The following is a 19,450-nucleotide window of genomic DNA, read 5'->3' on the forward strand; positions in this document are numbered from 1 at the left end:
ATCAAAATTAAATTGTCCAAATCAATTTAAAAACACTTTCATCTTATTCCTTGTCGGTTCCTGATTCCAAAAACATATAGATATGATATTTTTGGATTAAAAACACGCTCAGAAAGTTAAAACAAAGAGAGGTACAGAAAAGCGTGCTATCCTTCTTAGCGCAACTACTACCCCGCTCTTCTTGTCAATTTCACTGCCTTTGCCATGAGCGGTGGACTGACGATGCTACGAGTATACGGTCTTGCTGAAAAATGGCAGCTACTTGACTAAATATAGTATTTTCGCCTTACGCGACTTGTTGATTAGAATTTTGACTGTCTGCGGGATGAAAAAAAGAGCATTTTAGCATTTCTTATTCTGTTAGTGTTAAGATAAAGATCAATTCAATTCAATTTAATTCAATTCAATACAATTCTCTCTCCCTCATTCTCATTCTCATAAATCAGACTCAGTGTTTGTGTTATACTGCCTTGCTCTGCTGAGTGTGTGTGTCATACCGCTTTGCTCTGCTGAGTGTGTGTGTTTGTGTTAATTACGGTCTGTCTGTATATTCTTGTGTCTGTCCGTCTGTCACTCAAGGGTAAACCGGCACGGTTAGCCTAGTGGTAAGGCGTCCGCCCCGTGATCGGGAGGTCGTGGGTTCGAACCTCGGCCGGTGTCACGATTTCATCTTTCGCCTGTGTACATATTTCCCCCTCGATATTTACTCGAGACTTAAATGTTGTTTCCTGGTAAAATTAAGAAGGGAAATTATTTATGGACGAAAAGCATGTCAGTTTCTTGCATGTGAAGAAAATTGGTTGTGAAATTAAATAGATTTCACTCCCAAAATCGAATTCTTCGAAAACATGTACCGAGTGGTTACGTCCCTTGAGTAAGAAGGGAAACATTTTAGGATGAATCAAATTTCTAAGTTAAATAAAATAATTGGTTGGACAAATTTGGCCCCATGAATGTAAGGTACACAAGGTCGCTCATCAGTACTATCGAAGGGTGTTTTTTTTGTTCAGTGTAGAGTTTATACTAGATCAACGAGGCCGAAAATCGAAATATCAACACGGCGAAAGATAAAAACGTCACACCGGGTCATACCTAAGACTTTAAAATTGGCAATCTAGTGGCTGATCCACATCCCATTTTGGTGCAATCCCATTTTTGCCGCCGTCCCATTTTTTGCCCCATCCCATTTTCGCGACATTTCACAAGCCAAGCGTCATTTTATAAAATTTATAATTTTGAATGATTAATGAGATAAGAATGATTATAATGATGATGCTATGGATTTCCAATTTGGATTGAGACTACGTGACAGGGCATTTTACTAACATGTCATAACAAAAGCGCGACATCCCATTTTGACACCATATCCCATTTGGCCGCCATGCCGTTTCACCGTATTCCATTTATCCCCCATCCCATTGTCGCGACATTTCACAAGCCAAGCGTCATTTTACTACCGTGTCATAACAATAGCGCGTCATCCCATTTTGACACCATCCCATTTGGCCGCCATCACATTTTTTATTTATTCTTCTTGCCAAGCCTCACTATACTACTATACTGCGATATTCAACTAGGAAGACATTCCGTTTACGCCAAATTCCATTTTTGCCACAATCCAAAATGTCGCGAAAAAGAGATGGCGGCAAAATGGGATGACGGCAAAACGGCATGGCGACAAAATGGAATGTGGCGCTAGTGGTTTGACACGGTGGTAAAATGACACATGGCCTATGAAATGTCGCAAAAATGGGATGGGGGCAAAATGGGATAACGGCCAAACGGGATTGCGCCAAAATGGGACGTGGAGCTAATGGTACATGACATGGTGGTAAAATGACACTTGGCCTGTAAAATGTCGCAAAAATGGGATGGGGGCAAAATGGGCTAACGGCGAAACGGGATTGCGCCAAAATGGGATGCGGAGCTAATGGTACATGATATGGTGGTAAAATGACACTTGGCCTGAGAAATGTCGCCAAAATGGGATGGGGGCGAATTGGGATAACGGCGAAACAGGACTAATAGATCCCTTGACTTGGGGTAGTGCGACTCTGTCACTGCTAGCTTTCCACTCGGAGGAAGCGACCGGAATTTCCCAACGATGGGACATCCTAGTAATGAATTTTTTTTTTTTAATTCTTAAAATTAACAGAGTCGCGCTACCCCAAAAGTGAAGGAATTTCGTGTTTGTCCCTTGACTTTGGAGATGACAAGAAAATATCGGGCGCAAAAACGTGATTTGTAAAATTTTTCACAACATATGTCGCCTCGCGCCATGTATGTGATGAAACCATTCATATAGCTCTGCGGGAGCTCTGCACTTTTGGGCGTCCCCATTTCACTGCTGTACAGCAAACATCGTCCCCAAATACCTGTTTGTTTCTAAAAAATCACGCTGGAGGTTGCATTTTATGTAATAACCTCCTGAAATGAGTTTTGACACTTTAGAATGGCATGTAAAATGACACATGGCCTAAGAAATGTCGCAAAAATGGGATGGGGGCAAAATGGGATAACGGCCAAACGGGATTGCGCCAAAATGGGACGTGGAGCTAATGGTACATGACATGGTGGTAAAATGACACTTGGCCTGTAAAATGTCGCAAAAATGGGATGGGGGCGAAATGGGCTAACGGCGAAACGGGATTGCGCCAAAATGGGATGTGGAGCTAATGGTACATGATATGGTGGTAAAATGACACTTGGCCTGAGAAATGTCGCCAAAATGGGATGGGGGCGAATTGGGATAACGGCGAAACAGGACTAATAGATCCCTTGACTTGGGGTAGTGCGACTCTGTCACTGCTAGCTTTCCACTCGGAGGAAGCGACCGGAATTTCCCAACGATGGGACATCCTAGTAATGAATTTTTTTTTTTTAATTCTTAAAATTAACAGTCGCGCTACCCCAAAAGTCAAGGAATTTCGTGTTTGTCCCTTGACTTTGGAGATGACAAGAAAATATCGGGCGCAAAAACGTGATTTGTAAAATTTTTCACAACATATGTCGCCTCGCGCCATGTATGTGATGAAATCATTCATATAGCTCTGCAGGAGCTCTGCACTTTTGGACGTCCCCATTTCACTGCTGTACAGCAAACATCGTCCCCAAATACCTGTTTGTTTCTAAAAAATCACGCTGGAGGTTGCATTTTATGTAATAACCTCCTGAAATGAGTTTTGACACTTTAGAATGGCATTTAACGCTCATTGAAGTTTTAACAAACTTTCTAACACCTAAAACATTCATAGCACCGATAACGTAATTGTAGCTCTGCACTTTGTGTACACATACGTCCCCATTTCACTGCTGTACAGCAAACATCGTCCCCAAATGCCTGTTTTTCTAAGAATCACGCTGGAGGTTGCATTTTATGTAATAACCTCCTGAAATGAGTTTTCACACTTTAAAATGGCATTTAACGCTCATTGAAGTTTTAAGAAACTTTCTAACACGTAAAACAAAAGAGACCCCAAATGCCTGTGTTTTGAGCAAGATGGCATTTTGATACACAGCCGACCCCAAATGACTGTAAAACCACCTATGTGTGTGTGTGTGTGTGTGTGTGTATGTGTGTGTGAAAATGTGGCTGTGTCTAAGATGCGATGGTGGTGTTGTGTGTTTGCGTGTGTGTGTGTGTGAGCTTTGTGTGTGTGTGTGTGTGTGTGTGTGTGCGTTTGTTGGTGTGTGTGTGTGTGTGTATGTGTGTGTGTGTGTGTGTGTGTGTGTGTGTGTGTGTGTGTGTGTGTGTGTGTCCTTGCAATCCTCAAATCGTGCAGACAAAAATGATCTCATAGGTCAGACTAAACGAAAAAGCCCATTCGTACACTTTATTTATTTTTAAATAACGTCCAATTCAGTTCCATTCAGTTCAATTCAGTTCGGTTCTATCTTTCAATCTGAGAACATACACCTTATTCAAAGAGGTAAAGATTAAACAAGTAAATATCTCTTACAGGAACTCCTTGCCCAGACGACGACGCTGTGCACAGGGTAGGGACGACCAAGGTCCACCTCCCACCACGGTGGTATGCCGCCTTGCCGGGTATGGATGCAGTTGTCCGTATCTATAAAATTTCCAACTGTGTCTCCATTTACCGCAACGCCAGGTAGGTGCTGTCTGCCGTTCCACGAAAGATGGGTACTCATCTTGCAGGGCTTGTTGAACGCAACGTTCTCTGTGGACAGAAATGATAACAACCCGTACTTGCTTCCTGGCCTATTTCCCCCCCTTCCACTCCACCCTATCACATCTGGCGCTGCGAGCAGGGTTGGGACTCGGCATGATATGTTCAGGTAATGGCATAATATGACCACTGAACATTTTCGTGCTGTTCCCATTCTGCGAACTTGGGATGGACAGTGGTCCCCCGGTTCGGAACTTCGGGACGAAGTTCATTTCAAACGGGGGCGATTGTGACAGGGGAGGCTATACCGCTCCTTTCACAGCCGACTCTGCACCCGAGTTGTTGGCCTTTAAAAGTCAACACCAGTGGATTGTAGAAGTCTGTTTGTGATGGGGTCTGGTGGTTTCCGATTGTCTGTATGTTCATGGAAACCTTCGGGTTTGCATAACAGTTTTTATAGGGCTAAGAAATTAGCCCTAACATTTTCAATCCTGTTTGATTGCACTTCGCTTCCCGAGGTGATCGTAGTGTTTCGGCACACGGTTACACTAATATAGAAATTGGGGTTCCTTGAAGCTGTTTACCATGATACAATAATGCTGTATATCTCTGAACACATGTTGAACCCACACCAAGTATTGTAATTATGGCAATTCAGTCTACCTACACAAAGCATGTTTAAAAGTAAGTGTTTTAACTACAGCTCTATGAGCCCAGGCAACTATGTGTACAAACCGATTAAACCACACAGATAAAGACTGGCAGCTTTGTAACCCGACACTGTCACAAAATACCCCTGCTTCGCGTCATCCAGACGTCTGCCTCGCGACTGAGACGGATGATCACGTCACCAACTGTCGACTTGAGTTACCGATCCGTATGAATTTCTCTGTGTGTTGTGTCCTGTGTTACTGTCTTTGTAACAATTTCCAAATAACGGCGTTATGCATGCTGGAAGAGTGGACCAGAGGGAGAGACAGAGAGAGAGAGAGAGAGAGAGAGAGAGAGAGAGAGAGAGAGAGAGAGAGAGAGAGAGAGAGAGAGAGAGAGAGAGAGTTTGTTTGTTTGTTTGCTTAACGCCCAGCCGACCACGAAGGGCCATATCAGGGCGGTGCTGCTTTGACATATAACGTGCGCCACACACAAGACAGAAGTCGCAGCACAGGCTTCATGTCTCACCCAGTCACATTATTTTGACACCGGACCAACCAGTCACAGCACTAACCCCATAATGCCAGTGTTACACGACACTTGAGATTGCCACAAGTTCTCAAATGTCGTATAGTTGTGTTCTTTTATTCTACGTCGCCCGTCTTCGCAGCAGCAGAAAACAACTCGTCAAATTGAGTTCGAGGATTTATTTAGCATTCCATACATGTATACAACTGCACATCGTAGCAGAACTCAAATAGAAGCTTTTCTAACATTCAAATCGCGCTGGCATATATAGTAAATACTCAATCTCGAGAATATTCCAGACCGAACATGATACAACTACATTATATACGAACCGTCTATGGACTAGAACGGTGACGTTCTCTGTGACGTACATCAAAAGCGCCGACGCACTTAATCCGAACGAACGCCACGAACTCACACTACAAATAGCGTGGTAAACAACTTGTTTTGACAGGACTAGAAAGTTCACCTGCATTCTCGTCCAAGCATAAATATTGTGTTTACAAAATATAATATCGGTACTTTCCCACAAAGTACAAATAAGTCAACTACATGCAATACACAAAACTGAACCAAAGCTCAGCAACGGTAGCGTTTCCTAACAGCCAGACGCCAGGCGGAGCAGCCACTAGATTGCCAATTTTAAAGTCTTAGGTATGACCCGGCCGGGGTTCGAACCCACGACCTCCCGATCACGGGGCGGACGCCTTACCACAAGGCCACCCGTGCCGGTCAGAGAGAGAGAGAGAGAGAGAGAGAGAGAGAGAGAGAGAGAGAGAGAGAGAGAGAGAGAGAGAGAGAGAGAGAGAGAGAGAGAGATGGATTGTTTCATGATTGATTGATTAATCAATATTTATTTCATTAGGATAGTGGATTGAGGCACACGTGTAGTCTTACAACCTGTCCTTACCGTACAGAAAAACAACACAAACACAAATAACGACACACCTCAGCCATTGATATGTAAACAAACAAAGCGAACAGACAGGCAGACAGGCAGACAAACATGGGTATAAATTTCAAATAGGGAATGCTAAATTCTTCACATCAAGAACAACCAAGTGAGAAAAAATGTATAACGCACTGTCCCTGGCACAAGGTAAAGGCGACTGAGCTGTCAATGAGTTAGAGGAAGAAGGCACAATAAGTTCAGAATGTGGGATAAGAGTAGGACAGTATGGCTTGATGTGAGATACCAGAGTTACACTTGTTGCTGTTTTTCAAATATTTGAGACATCGCATTTCACACACACAAACATCATGAAAACCTGGTATCACACTGTAAGCCAAGTAGTATTCTCAATGTTCAGAACGCGTGATAAGCTGTACGTATGTGCCCACAATGACTTGATTACACTGAGAGCTCCCTATAGTCACAACAGAAAAATGCTACCCGTGGGCGTACTAGGAAGTTGTTTGAACTACCACATGGAAGACAGAAGCGCCATATAACTACATTCTATCAGTGAGGTAACATACCCATGGTAGAGTTTAGAAAAGGATTTACTTAAATGCCGACAACTGCCTTGCATTTATAATACAACTTAGGCAAACTTAACTCAACCCACGACAGGGGGAATTATTTTACCATCAAACAAATAAATCAAGGATATGTAAATAGTGTATTTAGTGAACAGTTTTTAGTGAAACCATTTACTCTGACATTTCAGGTATCTGTGTCCAATTTCATGAGAAATCTTGCACTGATTTTAGCAGGTCCCCAGACTCAGCAAAGAAATGTTGTTGGAGTGCATGAGTTTCACTTTTGCATAAACACAAAACACTATTCGCTTACCAGAATTGAAAAGAAGTAGCTCATGAGATATGTTAATGTTCACGGTCAGTTGGTTAACATTTCAGGTGGCGATGAACGCATGAGAAAAGCAACACCTCAGTGTTCGCACTCTCTGTCTATCTGTCTCTCTGTCTCTGTCTGTCTGTCTGGCTGTCTGGCTGTCTGTCTCTGTCTCTGTCTCTGTCTCTGTCTCTCTCACTCTCTCTCTCCCCCTCTCTCTCTCACTCTCACTCTCGCTCTCTCACTCTCTCTCTCACTCTCTCTATCTTTCCCATCTCTCTCTCTCTCTCTCTCTCTCTCTCTCTCTCTCTCTCTCTCTCTCTCTCTCTCTCTCTCTCTCACAAGGTGCTGAGTTTTACAGAATGCCAAGCTTGCATAAGTTCACTCTGCTTATGGCATCAGTGAATGAAGACAGTGTTCGAACGTGTTTACTATATTTAGCATTTAGACTACGTAGTGTGGTGACGTCTTAATTAATGTATTCTGTTTGGTTTTTGTCGACAGATCGTAATGATCACAATCTCTTCCAGTCGCTCGTTTTTATATTTTGTATCTATCTCTGCGTTTCTCTCTGTGTCTCTCGCTGCCTCTGTCTGTCTGTCTGTCTGTATGTCTGTCTGTCTGGTTGTCTGTCTGTCTGTCTGTCTGTCTATCTCTCTCTCTGACTTTCTCTTTCTCTCTCTCTCTCTCTCTCTCTCTCTCTATATATATATATATATATGTGGGCGTCTCTGATACTGAGCACAGACCAAAAATTGATAGGTGTACAACTTTGGGGATGTGTTTGGACACATTGCTGCAAATATGACAGAACCAAATGTTATTCATTTGCCTTCTGAGGCATTTTACTAATAAAATGAACGCTCAATATTACAAAAATCTGTTCTTGTGAATTTATAATATATTTTTGTAATCCGATGAGCGAGTCAAAATGGCGACGAAATGTGTGACATCGGTCAACACGCAACTTTGAAGTGCTCGTTTTTTAAAATTACACAGTTTTCAAATGCGATACAGGTGTTGAAAATACCACAAAGGATGAAAGTTAAATGATGCTAAGCAAAGTTGATAAATGACAAGGCATTTCGCCTAAACAGGCACGGTAAAAAGTCGGTCGCGTACATCCATTTTTCAAGAAAATATGAGAGTAGAATCATCTAAGGCCAGCAAAGCACATACACTAACATATTCAATAACAAATGGTCTCAAGAACTCACATTTGCACTGGCTTCTTTGTGCTGTGAATAGCAAGTCGAATCACACTATGGATGTCTCTTATGAAATCATTATGTTGCCATACCCCAAAGATTCAAGAGACATTTGACTTTGGAAAAAACACTCCTGAGAACACACCACAAGCATGTTACTCTCCAAACAGTGAATTTTGAATGACAAAATCGATTTAAAATTCAGTAAAATCAATAAAAAAAAATATATAATCGAAATGCTGCAAGGCTTGTTTGAATTTTGTTCAAAACTCAAAATAGATGTACACACCAAATGGCTACTGGTTTTGACAAGCAAATTCAATGCAATTTATTCTTCAAAATGACGAAATGGAACGCTGAACGTCATTACAATACGTAATTTCGTCGTGACGTCATCCGTACATATTTCTGTTCGGCCCGTACAGTGTTATTCAGCTGGTACACTCAGGTATTTGGCCTGTGAACCTGTACTAGGCTTGATCCTGTTGGAGTAGGCTATAAATATCAGTCTGCTTAACCTCAACGTCTGATGACCACAATCGGTGCAGAAATGAGATATAACGGGTTTTAACGGACAAAAGTTTGTTTTTCTTCTTAAAAGGTGTATATCTAAATTCAGTCAGGGTTTGTGGTCCTATCAAACAAACATCGTCAACATCAAAGAAAAATATCAAACCTTAACTGTTTTTAACGGACAAAAGTTTACTTTTCAAGACAAAAACCAGTTTTGGAAGTTTGAATTGAAATTTAGTTAGGGACAACAGATCTACCTACAAAATTTCACTAAGATCGGTGAAAAAATGGGGTTTAACGGTTTTTCAAACTGCCAAAACTGGTTTTTGTCTTGAAAAGTGTGTTATGATATTCAGTTAGAAACAACAGACCTACTAACCAAATTTCAATAAAATCGGCTTAAAAATGAGATTTAACGGACTTTTAACTGCCAAAAATATTGCTTTTTTCTCTTGAAAGTATGTGTTTCAGTTTGATTAAGAACAACGGACTACTATGCCAATTTTTGTGACAATCCAACTTTAAATTACAAAATGTCACACTCTCCGTGCCAAGATTGAAGACGCCCACATATATATATATGTATATATATCTATTTATAGGTACAAATACAATGGTCCTCCTCAGGACTAGATTACCTTGCTACGTCCGCCACAAAGGGACTTTGCTCTGTAAATGTTGGTCCCCCTTGAGGAGGGTCTGATGCTCCCAATAGGCTGTCTGTGAAGGGATACTTATTTCTCTCTCTTTCTCTGCTAAGAGATTTTAACAAATCTCGGAGAAAACTTCTTCTTTACCAAGTCCTGTGTTGAACAGCAGTGAAAAGTTGACCGCTTTTCCTGTTTAACCTTTTCAAAATTAGATCTAACTTGTTCGCGTATCCATTTCTGGATCTGCAGGCTGGTACAGAGTTACCTCCCTTTAGGCTTTTTCAAATTTCCCTTGTTTTAACCTAATTTCTTGGTTAAAACTTGTCTAAATTTCTAAATTCTTTCTTAGTAAATATCAATTCTACACTTTGGCCTTAAATCAAAGTGTTTCCATTCACAGATATTCTCTTGGGGTTGTCAGATGAGGGTAGTCTCCCATGCCAACAGAAGCTACCATTCAGAGAATGGTTTGCTTCTTAGTTGGATACCATGGGTTGACAACTCTCGCCATCAGTACCACCTGACCACTGATGAGACACAATAGTGTCGAAACACGTGTCTGGTCTAGGTACAAATACAATGGTCCTCCTCAGGACTAGATTACCTTGCGATACGTCCCCCACAAAGGGACTTTGCTCTGTAAATCTCGGTCCCCCTTGAGGAGGGTCTGATGCTCCCAATAGGCTGTCTGTGAAGGGATACTTATTTCTCTCTCTATCTCTGCTAAGAGATTTTAACAAATCTCGGAAGAAAGTCTCTGCTGACTTTCAATTGTTTCTTTCACAATTTCTGATGTTTTATATATATATATATATATATATATATATATATATATATATATATATATATATATATATATATATCAGAAATTGTGAAAGAAACAATTGAAAGTCAGCAGAGACTTTCTTCCGAGATTTGTTAAAATCTCTTAGCAGAGATAGAGAGAGAAATAAGTATCCCTTCACAGACAGCCTATTGGGAACATCAGACCCTCCTCAAGGGGGACCGAGATTTACAGAGCAAAGTCCCTTTGTGGGGGACGTATCGCAAGGTAATCTAGTCCTGAGGAGGACCATTGTATTTGTACCTAGACCAGACACGTGTTTCGACACTATTGTGTCTCATCAGTGGTCAGGTGGTACTGATGGCGAGAGTTGTCAACCCATATGGGTATCCAACTAAGAAGCAAACCATTCTCTGAATGGTAGCTTCTGTTGGCATGGGAGACTACCCTCATCTGACAACCCCAAGAGGATATCTGTGAAGGGAAACACTTTGATTTAAGGCCAAAGTGTAAAATTAATATTTATTAAGAAAGAATTTAGAAATTTAGACAAGTTTTAACCCAGAAATTAGGTTAAAACAAGTTAAATTAGGTTATATATATCTCTCTCTCTCTCTCTCTCTCTCTCTCTCTCTCTCTCTCTCTCTCTCTCTCTTGCTCTTTCTCTCTCTCTCTCTCTCTCTCTCTCTCTCTCTCTCTCTCTCTCTCTCTCTCTCTCTCTCTCACACAGAGACGAACCCTCATAAATCAGGTTCAGTGACATGTCATCAGGGTCTAAATGTATTTGTTGAATTTCATGCGTGACTTTAATTTATAACTGTGCAGATACTATTGCTGTTATTTTAACCACTATTATAAGGGGCTGTGGCCTTAGACAATTAAAGATTTGTTCGTGTTCTTGTTCTTGTTCTCTCTCTCACACACACACACACACACACACACACACACACACACACACACACACACACATACACACACACACACACACACACACACACACACACACACACACACACACACACACACACACACACACACACACACTCTGTTGCATTGCGGCAAGAGACACCTCCATTTGAGAAAGAAAATATCACTATGTCTACTAAGATGAAGTAAACTACAACATGTAAATCTGGCTTATTTATTTTTTCTCAAGACGGGACGTGGCTTGTCCACGGCCCAGGAAGCACGATGAAGATTTTAAGAAGAAAAATCATGTCGGGTGAACTCGGTCATTGTCCTCTCAGTGTCAAATGCTATTCGGTGTCACGATCGGGTGACATAGACCAAGAAAGTGTCACTCAGTGGAGTGCCTGTTCTTGGTCGAGTATGATAGAAAGCGCCTGTACGTGATATTGGGCTACAGCAGAGGTTGCTGACAGTGCTCAATGAACACGGAGGGTTTGCTGCGCACGAGTTTTACAGTGGAGGTTTCTGCTGTCATAGGGCTGACGGTTTTTCGCTGACAGCGCGCACGGGATTTTCAGGGATTGAGTTTCTCGTGTCTTTTTTCTGCTTGGGGAGGCAGAATTGTGTATAGCTGGACTGGTTTTGTGACAAGGTCAGTCACGTGTTATTGGCTAGGTTGTCTGAGAGAGGCACAAGGACGGCGCACTTGACACCCAGCGGCAGAAGGGGAAGGATCTAATACACAGTTTCTAGAGTATGATGGTTTTTCACCGAGTATTATATTCGGCACTCTAAGGGAACTTCCACCAATTATTTCTTCTCTCTGCCACGTATTTTGCTGAGGACAAGTCGTCAACTTTCCTTCGTCGGCGATGGCTTTCGCATAAGGATTCGACAAGGGGTTCTGGACGTTTTTGGTCACTGTTGACGAACAGAGGCTGTTCCAGGGAGGAAGCGGATTTTGCTTCCATGAGAGTACAATCATAGGCTTTTGAGGTAATAAATCATTATTTAACGCTGTTGATGAGTCTGTGTTGTGGAATGAAATACTCTCTGTTGTTCTTTCCAGGTTAGCGCATAATTTACTCTCTGTGACGCTAAAATACTAATCTGTATATGGTTTTTGCAGATAGGGAGAGAAGGACGGAAAATGACTGTTTTGTTGTTGTAAAAAGTCCGTTTTGTGCAGGCCCACGTGCTCGATGAGATATTTAAAGATGACATGTTTTAAGGTGGTGGGTGAGGGGTAGCTGACATGTTTAGTGCACCGATGCTTTCTGTTTGCAGCCTTCGTTCGTTACGTTTTCCTGAAACTGCTGCACGGCTGCCTTTGGCGGGACTTTGCTAGCTGCAGACGTTGGAGCTGGGACCTGAGGAAGCTACGCTAACCGGCTAACCAGCAGACCGGCTAACCAGCGAACCGGCTAACCAGCGGACCGGCTAACCAGCGAACCGGCTAACCAGCAAACCGGCTAACCAGCAACCCGGCTAACCAGCATACCGGCTAACCAGCATACAGAAAGAAAGCTAAGTGCACCATGTCTTACGCACCCCGTTGACCACCGTTGTCTTTTCGTATCTGTGATTTCATTGGAGTAGTGACAACGTGGGGTGGTGACACCCGCATGAACTAGAGCTTTTGAACAGAACATTCTCATTTTGACTGTATTTACACGGGTTCAGCGTGTTACGTTAATTTTCTATATACCACTGGCATTTTGTCAGTGACCACGGGTTTTTTACGTGTTGAGAACGTAAAAGGAACATATTTTGAGTGAAGGCTCGAGGGAGGTGGTGAGTTTATACATAAACAGGCGTCTGAAACTTATACTTTTGTTGACTCTATTTAATTGTATGACTGCGAGAGTGGATCGTGGTGTGGTTAGTTAATTAGTAGTAATTAACCGGTTCATAATCACCTTAAGTGATATATTGAAACGTGACACATGGGGGCCAAGCCGGGATTTACTCAGTTAATTTCCAACTGATAAAGACCCACCAATTAAGGATAACTAAGAGCAGATAATCTCGTCAGTGCTCGACTTATTTTTCTGCTTGGTGCTACCCTTTTTTGTATAGTTTTGATCATATACCACACCTTAAGCGATTCACATCTTGCAGGAAATGTAAATTGTAATTTGTGAGTTATTGTATGCGCTAACTGTGATTACTTCCCTTTCCTTTGTTTGTGAATCTTTGTTGTTGTACGTTCAGAGTTTTCCGTTGCAGAGAGCTGAGCGGGGTTAGCGGATTTGTTATTCGTTTTACTCAGTTTTCTCTACATTGTTGTTTCGCATTTTGTAACAGGTTACATTTCTACCGTCTTGTTTTACTTGGATTTTTCTCCATATTTTGACTTTGTTGGAATTTTGGGGGGGAAGGGTCCGAGGACTTCTGTCCTAACCAAGGCTGTGGGAGACACTCTGTTTCACCGCAAAAAGCAGCCGATAAAGTAGGTCACGGCTGTGGGAAACACTTTGTTTCACCGCAAAAAGCAGCCGATAAAGTAGGCTACGCGATTTGTTCTACACCGTTTGGATTTTTCTTCTGCATTTTCCGGTTGCTGGATTTTTGTATCCACCGCTTTCATCACCGCGTGTTCTAGCTATAGCTGCGTTAGACTTACTTTTGTGATAAAGCTTTGCTAAACTAACCATGGCTACAGGGGGATCTCCTACGAAGAGATTAACTTTTGAGACTCCTGGTAGCGAGGAACAGACAGAGCGTGACGCACGCGTTAGAGCGCGTAGTTTGCTTAAGCGCAAGGAGTTAGAACGTAAGGAAGACATAGAGCGACAGACGAGAAAAGAAGAGCTTGACAGACAAGAACGACAGGCCGAACGTGACAGACAGGACAAGAAAGAGAAAGACGAACGAGACAGACAGGAAAAGAAAGACGAACGTGACAGACAAGAACGGAAAGAGAAAGATGAACGAGACAGACAAGAAAGGGAACGACAGGCCGAACGACAGGCCGAACTTGACAGACAAGAAAGAGAGCGAGACAGACAGGAAAAGAAAGACGAACGTGACAGACTAGACCGGAAGGAACAGGCGGATCGCGATCACCAGCTAGAGCTAGCTAGGCTACAGGCCGAGAAGGGTACGCTTACTCAGGCTAGCGCGCCGACGTTTGTTGCCGACCGTACGAGACTGCCGACGTTCGACGATGACAAGGACGAGCTCGACGACTTTTTACGCCGGTTTGAGCGCATTGCATCTGACCAGAAGTGGGAAGAGGCCACGTGGGCTAGCCGCCTTAGCACCTGCTTGAAAGGACGCGCATTGCAGCTCTACAACGCTTTGGATGACGACGAGGCGAGAGACTATCAGGCACTTAAGAAGGCGTTACTCCAGCGCTTCAACCTGACTGCTGAAGCCTACCGACGACGTCTGCGCAACAGCAAGAGACTGAGCGGCGAGCTGAGTCATCAGTTTGTGGCACGCCTTAATCTCTACCTGCGGCGCTGGGTGGAGATGGCCGAAAAGGACTGGACCGTCAACGACCTTGCCGACCTCATTGTCATGGAGCAACTGATGTCCAGCCTGCGACCTGAGGTGGTGACCTTTGTGCAGGAACACCAGCCAAAGACTACTCAGGAGGCAGCCGACTGGATCAGAGTACACGAGGACGCCCAGGCGATCTCCGGCAAATCTTCAGGCTCACGGCCGGGAAAATCGGGAAATTCGGGAAATTCGGGTTCTTCAGGACCCAAGGACGGGAAGGACGATCAGGGACACAAAGGATCAGGTTCCAGAACTGACATCCAGTGTTACTACTGCAACAAGCGGGGCCACGTGAAGAAGGACTGCCACAAGAGACAGGCTGACCAGAAGGGCGTACACTTTGTTGGCAGCGAGGAGTTAAGGGACGTCACGAGCTCATGCACCATTCCACAACTCTGCGTTCCGTGCTCCAGGAAACATTTCCAGCCCCACTGCAACGTCTACGTTAACGGAGTGAAGGGCGAAGGTCTGCGGGACACAGGGGCAGACATGATAGTGGTTCGGGCGAGTCTAGTTCCAGCTATGGCCTACACAGGAGACAGCATCAGAGTGAGAATGGCCGAGGCATCTCACGCTTACGACTTGAACACGGCAGTGATCAAGGTCGTAACACCGTTGTTCACGGGGACCATTGTGGCCGTCGTCATGGACGATCCTCCATGCGACCTGCTCATTGGAAACCGGGTTCAGTTTGTGGACGGCGTCACCAGGGAGGTTCCCGTTTATCGGTCTCCCGACGTCATTTCAGTGCTCACGCGGGCACAGGCGGAGCGAGAGGACAAACCTCTCAAACCCCTACCTGCTGCACGAGCTGCCCTGGGGAACGTGACCCCCGCGCTTCTCGCGAAGGCTCAGGCATCTGATCCGACATTAGCAACTCCTCGGGAGCACGCGAAGTCGGGGAAGGTGAAGCTGAGCGGGAAGCATGGGAGGTCAAGGTTCCTCAGGGACAAGAAGTTGCTCTACCGGGAGTTCAGCAACCAAGAAGGTACATTCAAACAGGTTGTCGTGCCTCGCGAGTTTCGCGAGGGTGTCATGGCAACGGCACACGACTCGATTCTGGGAGGTCATCTTGGTACCAAGAAGACCACGGATCGTGTCTGGCGCCACTTTTACTGGCCAGGCATCTGCACGGATGTCCGACGTTTCTGTGCGTCCTGCGATAAGTGCCAGAAGGTGGTTGCCAAAGGAAGGGTGAGGAAGGTCCCCTTAGAGAAGATGCCGCTCATCGACGAACCCTTTCGTCGGGTGGCAGTGGACATCATCGGGCCCATCTTGCCTGCGTCTGAGGACGGAAACAGATACATTTTGACCATGGTGGACTACGCTACTCGATACCCAGAGGCGATCCCTCTGAAATCGATTGAAGCCACGCGAGTAGCTGAGGCTCTGGTTACTATGTGGTCCCGGCTGGGAATTCCATCAGAGGTACTCACCGACAGAGGCACGCAGTTCACGGGAGGAGTGGTGGCGGAGGCAGCACGACTGCTATCACTGGAGCAGCACTTCACCACTCCTTACCATGCTCAGTGCAACGGACTGGTGGAAAGGTTCAATGGCACCTTGAAGACCATGCTGAGGAAACTAGCTCAGGAGAAACCACGCACGTGGGACAGGTACATCCCAGCATTGCTTTTTGCATACCGCGAGGTTCCTCAGGAGAGCTTGGGCTTTTCCCCATTTGAGTTGTTGTACGGCAGACAGGTACGCGGTCCCATGGCTATCCTGCGTCAGGCTTGGACGGACGAAGAAGCTGACGAGGAGGTGCAGACGACAGCGACCTACATCGTAGAACTCAGGAACAGGATTGAAGAGACCTGCAAACTGGCTCAAGAGAACCTGGGCAGAGCAGCACAGCGTTACGCGCGAGGATTCGACCGCAAGGCACGGCCGCGCAGCTTCAAGATTGGAGAACGGGTGTTGCTACTTTTACCTGTCAAACACAACAAGCTACAACTGCAGTGGCAAGGACCTTTTGAGGTGACAGCGAAAGTGGGCCAGAACGACTACAGGATCGTCATGAACGGGAAAGCACGCCTGTACCACGCCAACCTGCTGCGCGCCTACATAGAAAGGACTGCCTACGGGGAAAAGGACAAAGTGACAGAAGCAGTTGCTGTCGTGATGGACGAGACAACGGAAGAACAGGGAGGAGGACGTGTACCAGTTTGTCCGCTGGAGGCTAGTGAGGATCACACGGACGTGCACATCTCACCTGATCTTGGGGACGACCAGCAGGCGGACCTGCAAGAGATCCTGAAGGATGCAGCACGGGTCCTTACAGACATACCACTTCAGACGCATCTAGAGGAGTTTACCTTCGACTTGCTGGAGAAACAGCCAGTGAGGACGAAGCAGTATCCCATGCCTCACGCCCAGAAGGAGGTGGTCAGGAAGGAAATCGCCGACATGACGAAGTTGGGCGTCATCGAGCCAGCGAACTCTCCCTACAGTTCACCAATTGTGCTTGTGAAGAAGAAGGATGGACGCGTCAGGTTCTGTGTCGACTACCGGAAGCTGAACAAGATTACGGCGTTTGACGCGGAACCCATGCCTGATGTGGACTACCTCTTCAGTCACTTGGCCAAGGCCAAGTATTTTTCAAAATTAGACCTCACCAAGGGATACTGGCAAATTCCAGTTGCCGAGGAAGATCGCCCAAAGACTGCATTTACCACTCCGTTCGGCCAGTTCCAGTGGACAGTCATGCCTTTTGGTCTACAGAATGCAGGTGCCGTCTTCACTCGCATGATGAGGAAACTTTTGGAACCATTGAAGCGCGAGGACATCAGCAGTTTCATCGACGATGTGCTGATCGCGACTGAGACATGGACTGAACATCTCGACGCCCTGCGCGACGTGTTCGGAAGGTTGAAGGACGGAAATCTGGGAGCTAAACCGTCCAAGTGCTTCTTGGGATTTCGGGAATTGTCTTTCCTGGGTCATGTTGTCGGCGAGGGATTGCTCGTTCCAGAGGACGACAAGATCTAGAAGATTCGGGAGGCGGAGCCACCGCGCACGAAGAAAGAAGTCAGGTCTTTCCTGGGCCTAGCCAGCTTCTACAGACGCTTCATCCCGCACTTCGCCGAAATCGCTCTACCACTGACCAACCTTACCAAGAAACTACAACCGACCGTTGTAGTGTGGACTGAGGAATGTAGCTCCGCATTCAACACCCTGAAGAGGCGACTCACCAGTCAGCCTATTCTCCGACTACCAGACCTGAACAAGGACTTCGTGCTGAGGACAGACGCTTCAGGGAAGGGACTTGTGTTGCAGTGTTGCTTCAGGAGACAGAGGGGTTTTTGCACCCTGTTTGCTTCGCCAGCCGTAAGCTGACCTCGGCCGAGGCAGCGTATGCAACGGTTGAACGCGAGTGTCTCGCCATTGTCTGGGGCATCCAGAAGTTCGAAGCGTACCTGTACGGACGACCTTTCTGTCTGGAGACGGACCATCAACCTCTGCAATATCTTCAGGTTGCAAGGTTGGCAAACGCCAGACTTATGCGCTGGGCGTTGATTCTCCAACCGTACCAATTCACGGTACGCGTCATTCCGGGCGCCAACAATGTTGGAGCTGACTTTCTCTCTCGGGCTGTAGAGGAGAACATGACTGTGAGCGAAACCGAGGTTTCGTCTTGAAGAGGGGAGGTGTGTCACGATCGGGTGACATAGACCAAGAAAGTGTCACTCAGTGGAGTGCCTGTTCTTGGTCGAGTATGATAGAAAGCGCCTGTACGTGATATTGGGCTACAGCAGAGGTTGCTGACAGTGCTCAATGAACACGGAGGGTTTGCTGCGCACGAGTTTTACAGTGGAGGTTTCTGCTGTCATAGGGCTGACGGTTTTTCGCTGACAGCGCGCACGGGATTTTCAGGGATTGAGTTTCTCGTGTCTTTTTTCTGCTTGGGGAGGCAGAATTGTGTATAGCTGGACTGGTTTTGTGACAAGGTCAGTCACGTGTTATTGGCTAGGTTGTCTGAGAGAGGCACAAGGACGGCGCACTTGACACCCAGCGGCAGAAGGGGAAGGATCTAATACACAGTTTCTAGAGTATGATGGTTTTTCACCGAGTATTATATTCGGCACTCTAAGGGAACTTCCACCAATTATTTCTTCTCTCTGCCACGTATTTTGCTGAGGACAAGTCGTCAACTTTCCTTCGTCGGCGATGGCTTTCGTATAAGGATTCGACAAGGGGTTCTGGACGTTTTTGGTCACTGTTGACGAACAGAGGCTGTTCCAGGGAGGAAGCGGATTTTGCTTCCATGAGAGTACAATCATAGGCTTTTGAGGTAATAAATCATTATTTAACGCTGTTGATGAGTCTGTGTTGTGGAATGAAATACTCTCTGTTGTTCTTTCCAGGTTAGCGCATAATTTACTCTCTGTGACGCTAAAATACTAATCTGTATATGGTTTTTGCAGATAGGGAGAGAAGGACGGAAAATGACTGTTTTGTTGTTGTAAAAAGTCCGTTTTGTGCAGGCCCACGTGCTCGATGAGATATTTAAAGATGACATGTTTTAAGGTGGTGGGTGAGGGGTAGCTGACATGTTTAGTGCACCGATGCTTTCTGTTTGCAGCCTTCGTTCGTTACGTTTTCCTGAAACTGCTGCACGGCTGCCTTTGGCGGGACTTTGCTAGCTGCAGACGTTGGAGCTGGGACCTGAGGAAGCTACGCTAACCGGCTAACCAGCAGACCGGCTAACCAGCGAACCGGCTAACCAGCGGACCGGCTAACCAGCGAACCGGCTAACCAGCAAACCGGCTAAC

General features: G+C 45.3%; 2 protein-coding genes across 2 annotated transcripts in view; one reads left to right on the plus strand and one right to left on the minus strand.

Moving 5' to 3' along the window:
- The window catches only part of LOC138964184 (receptor-type tyrosine-protein phosphatase mu-like), a gene marked incomplete in the record, with an annotated part of 322,563 nt that overhangs the window by 153,157 nt on the left and 149,956 nt on the right, over positions 1 to 19,450 (plus strand).
- The window catches only part of LOC138964185 (receptor-type tyrosine-protein phosphatase epsilon-like), an 87,010-nt gene that overhangs the window by 64,302 nt on the left and 3,258 nt on the right, over positions 1 to 19,450 (minus strand). Inside the window, exon 3 of the mRNA XM_070336078.1 lies at positions 3,960 to 4,181. Coding sequence (XP_070192179.1) covers positions 3,960 to 4,181 — 222 coding nt within the window. The remainder of the gene's footprint in view (positions 1 to 3,959; positions 4,182 to 19,450) is intronic.

Source organism: Littorina saxatilis, linkage group LG4 (assembly GCF_037325665.1).
Source record: "Littorina saxatilis isolate snail1 linkage group LG4, US_GU_Lsax_2.0, whole genome shotgun sequence".
NCBI classification, from domain to species: domain Eukaryota; kingdom Metazoa; phylum Mollusca; class Gastropoda; order Littorinimorpha; family Littorinidae; genus Littorina; species Littorina saxatilis.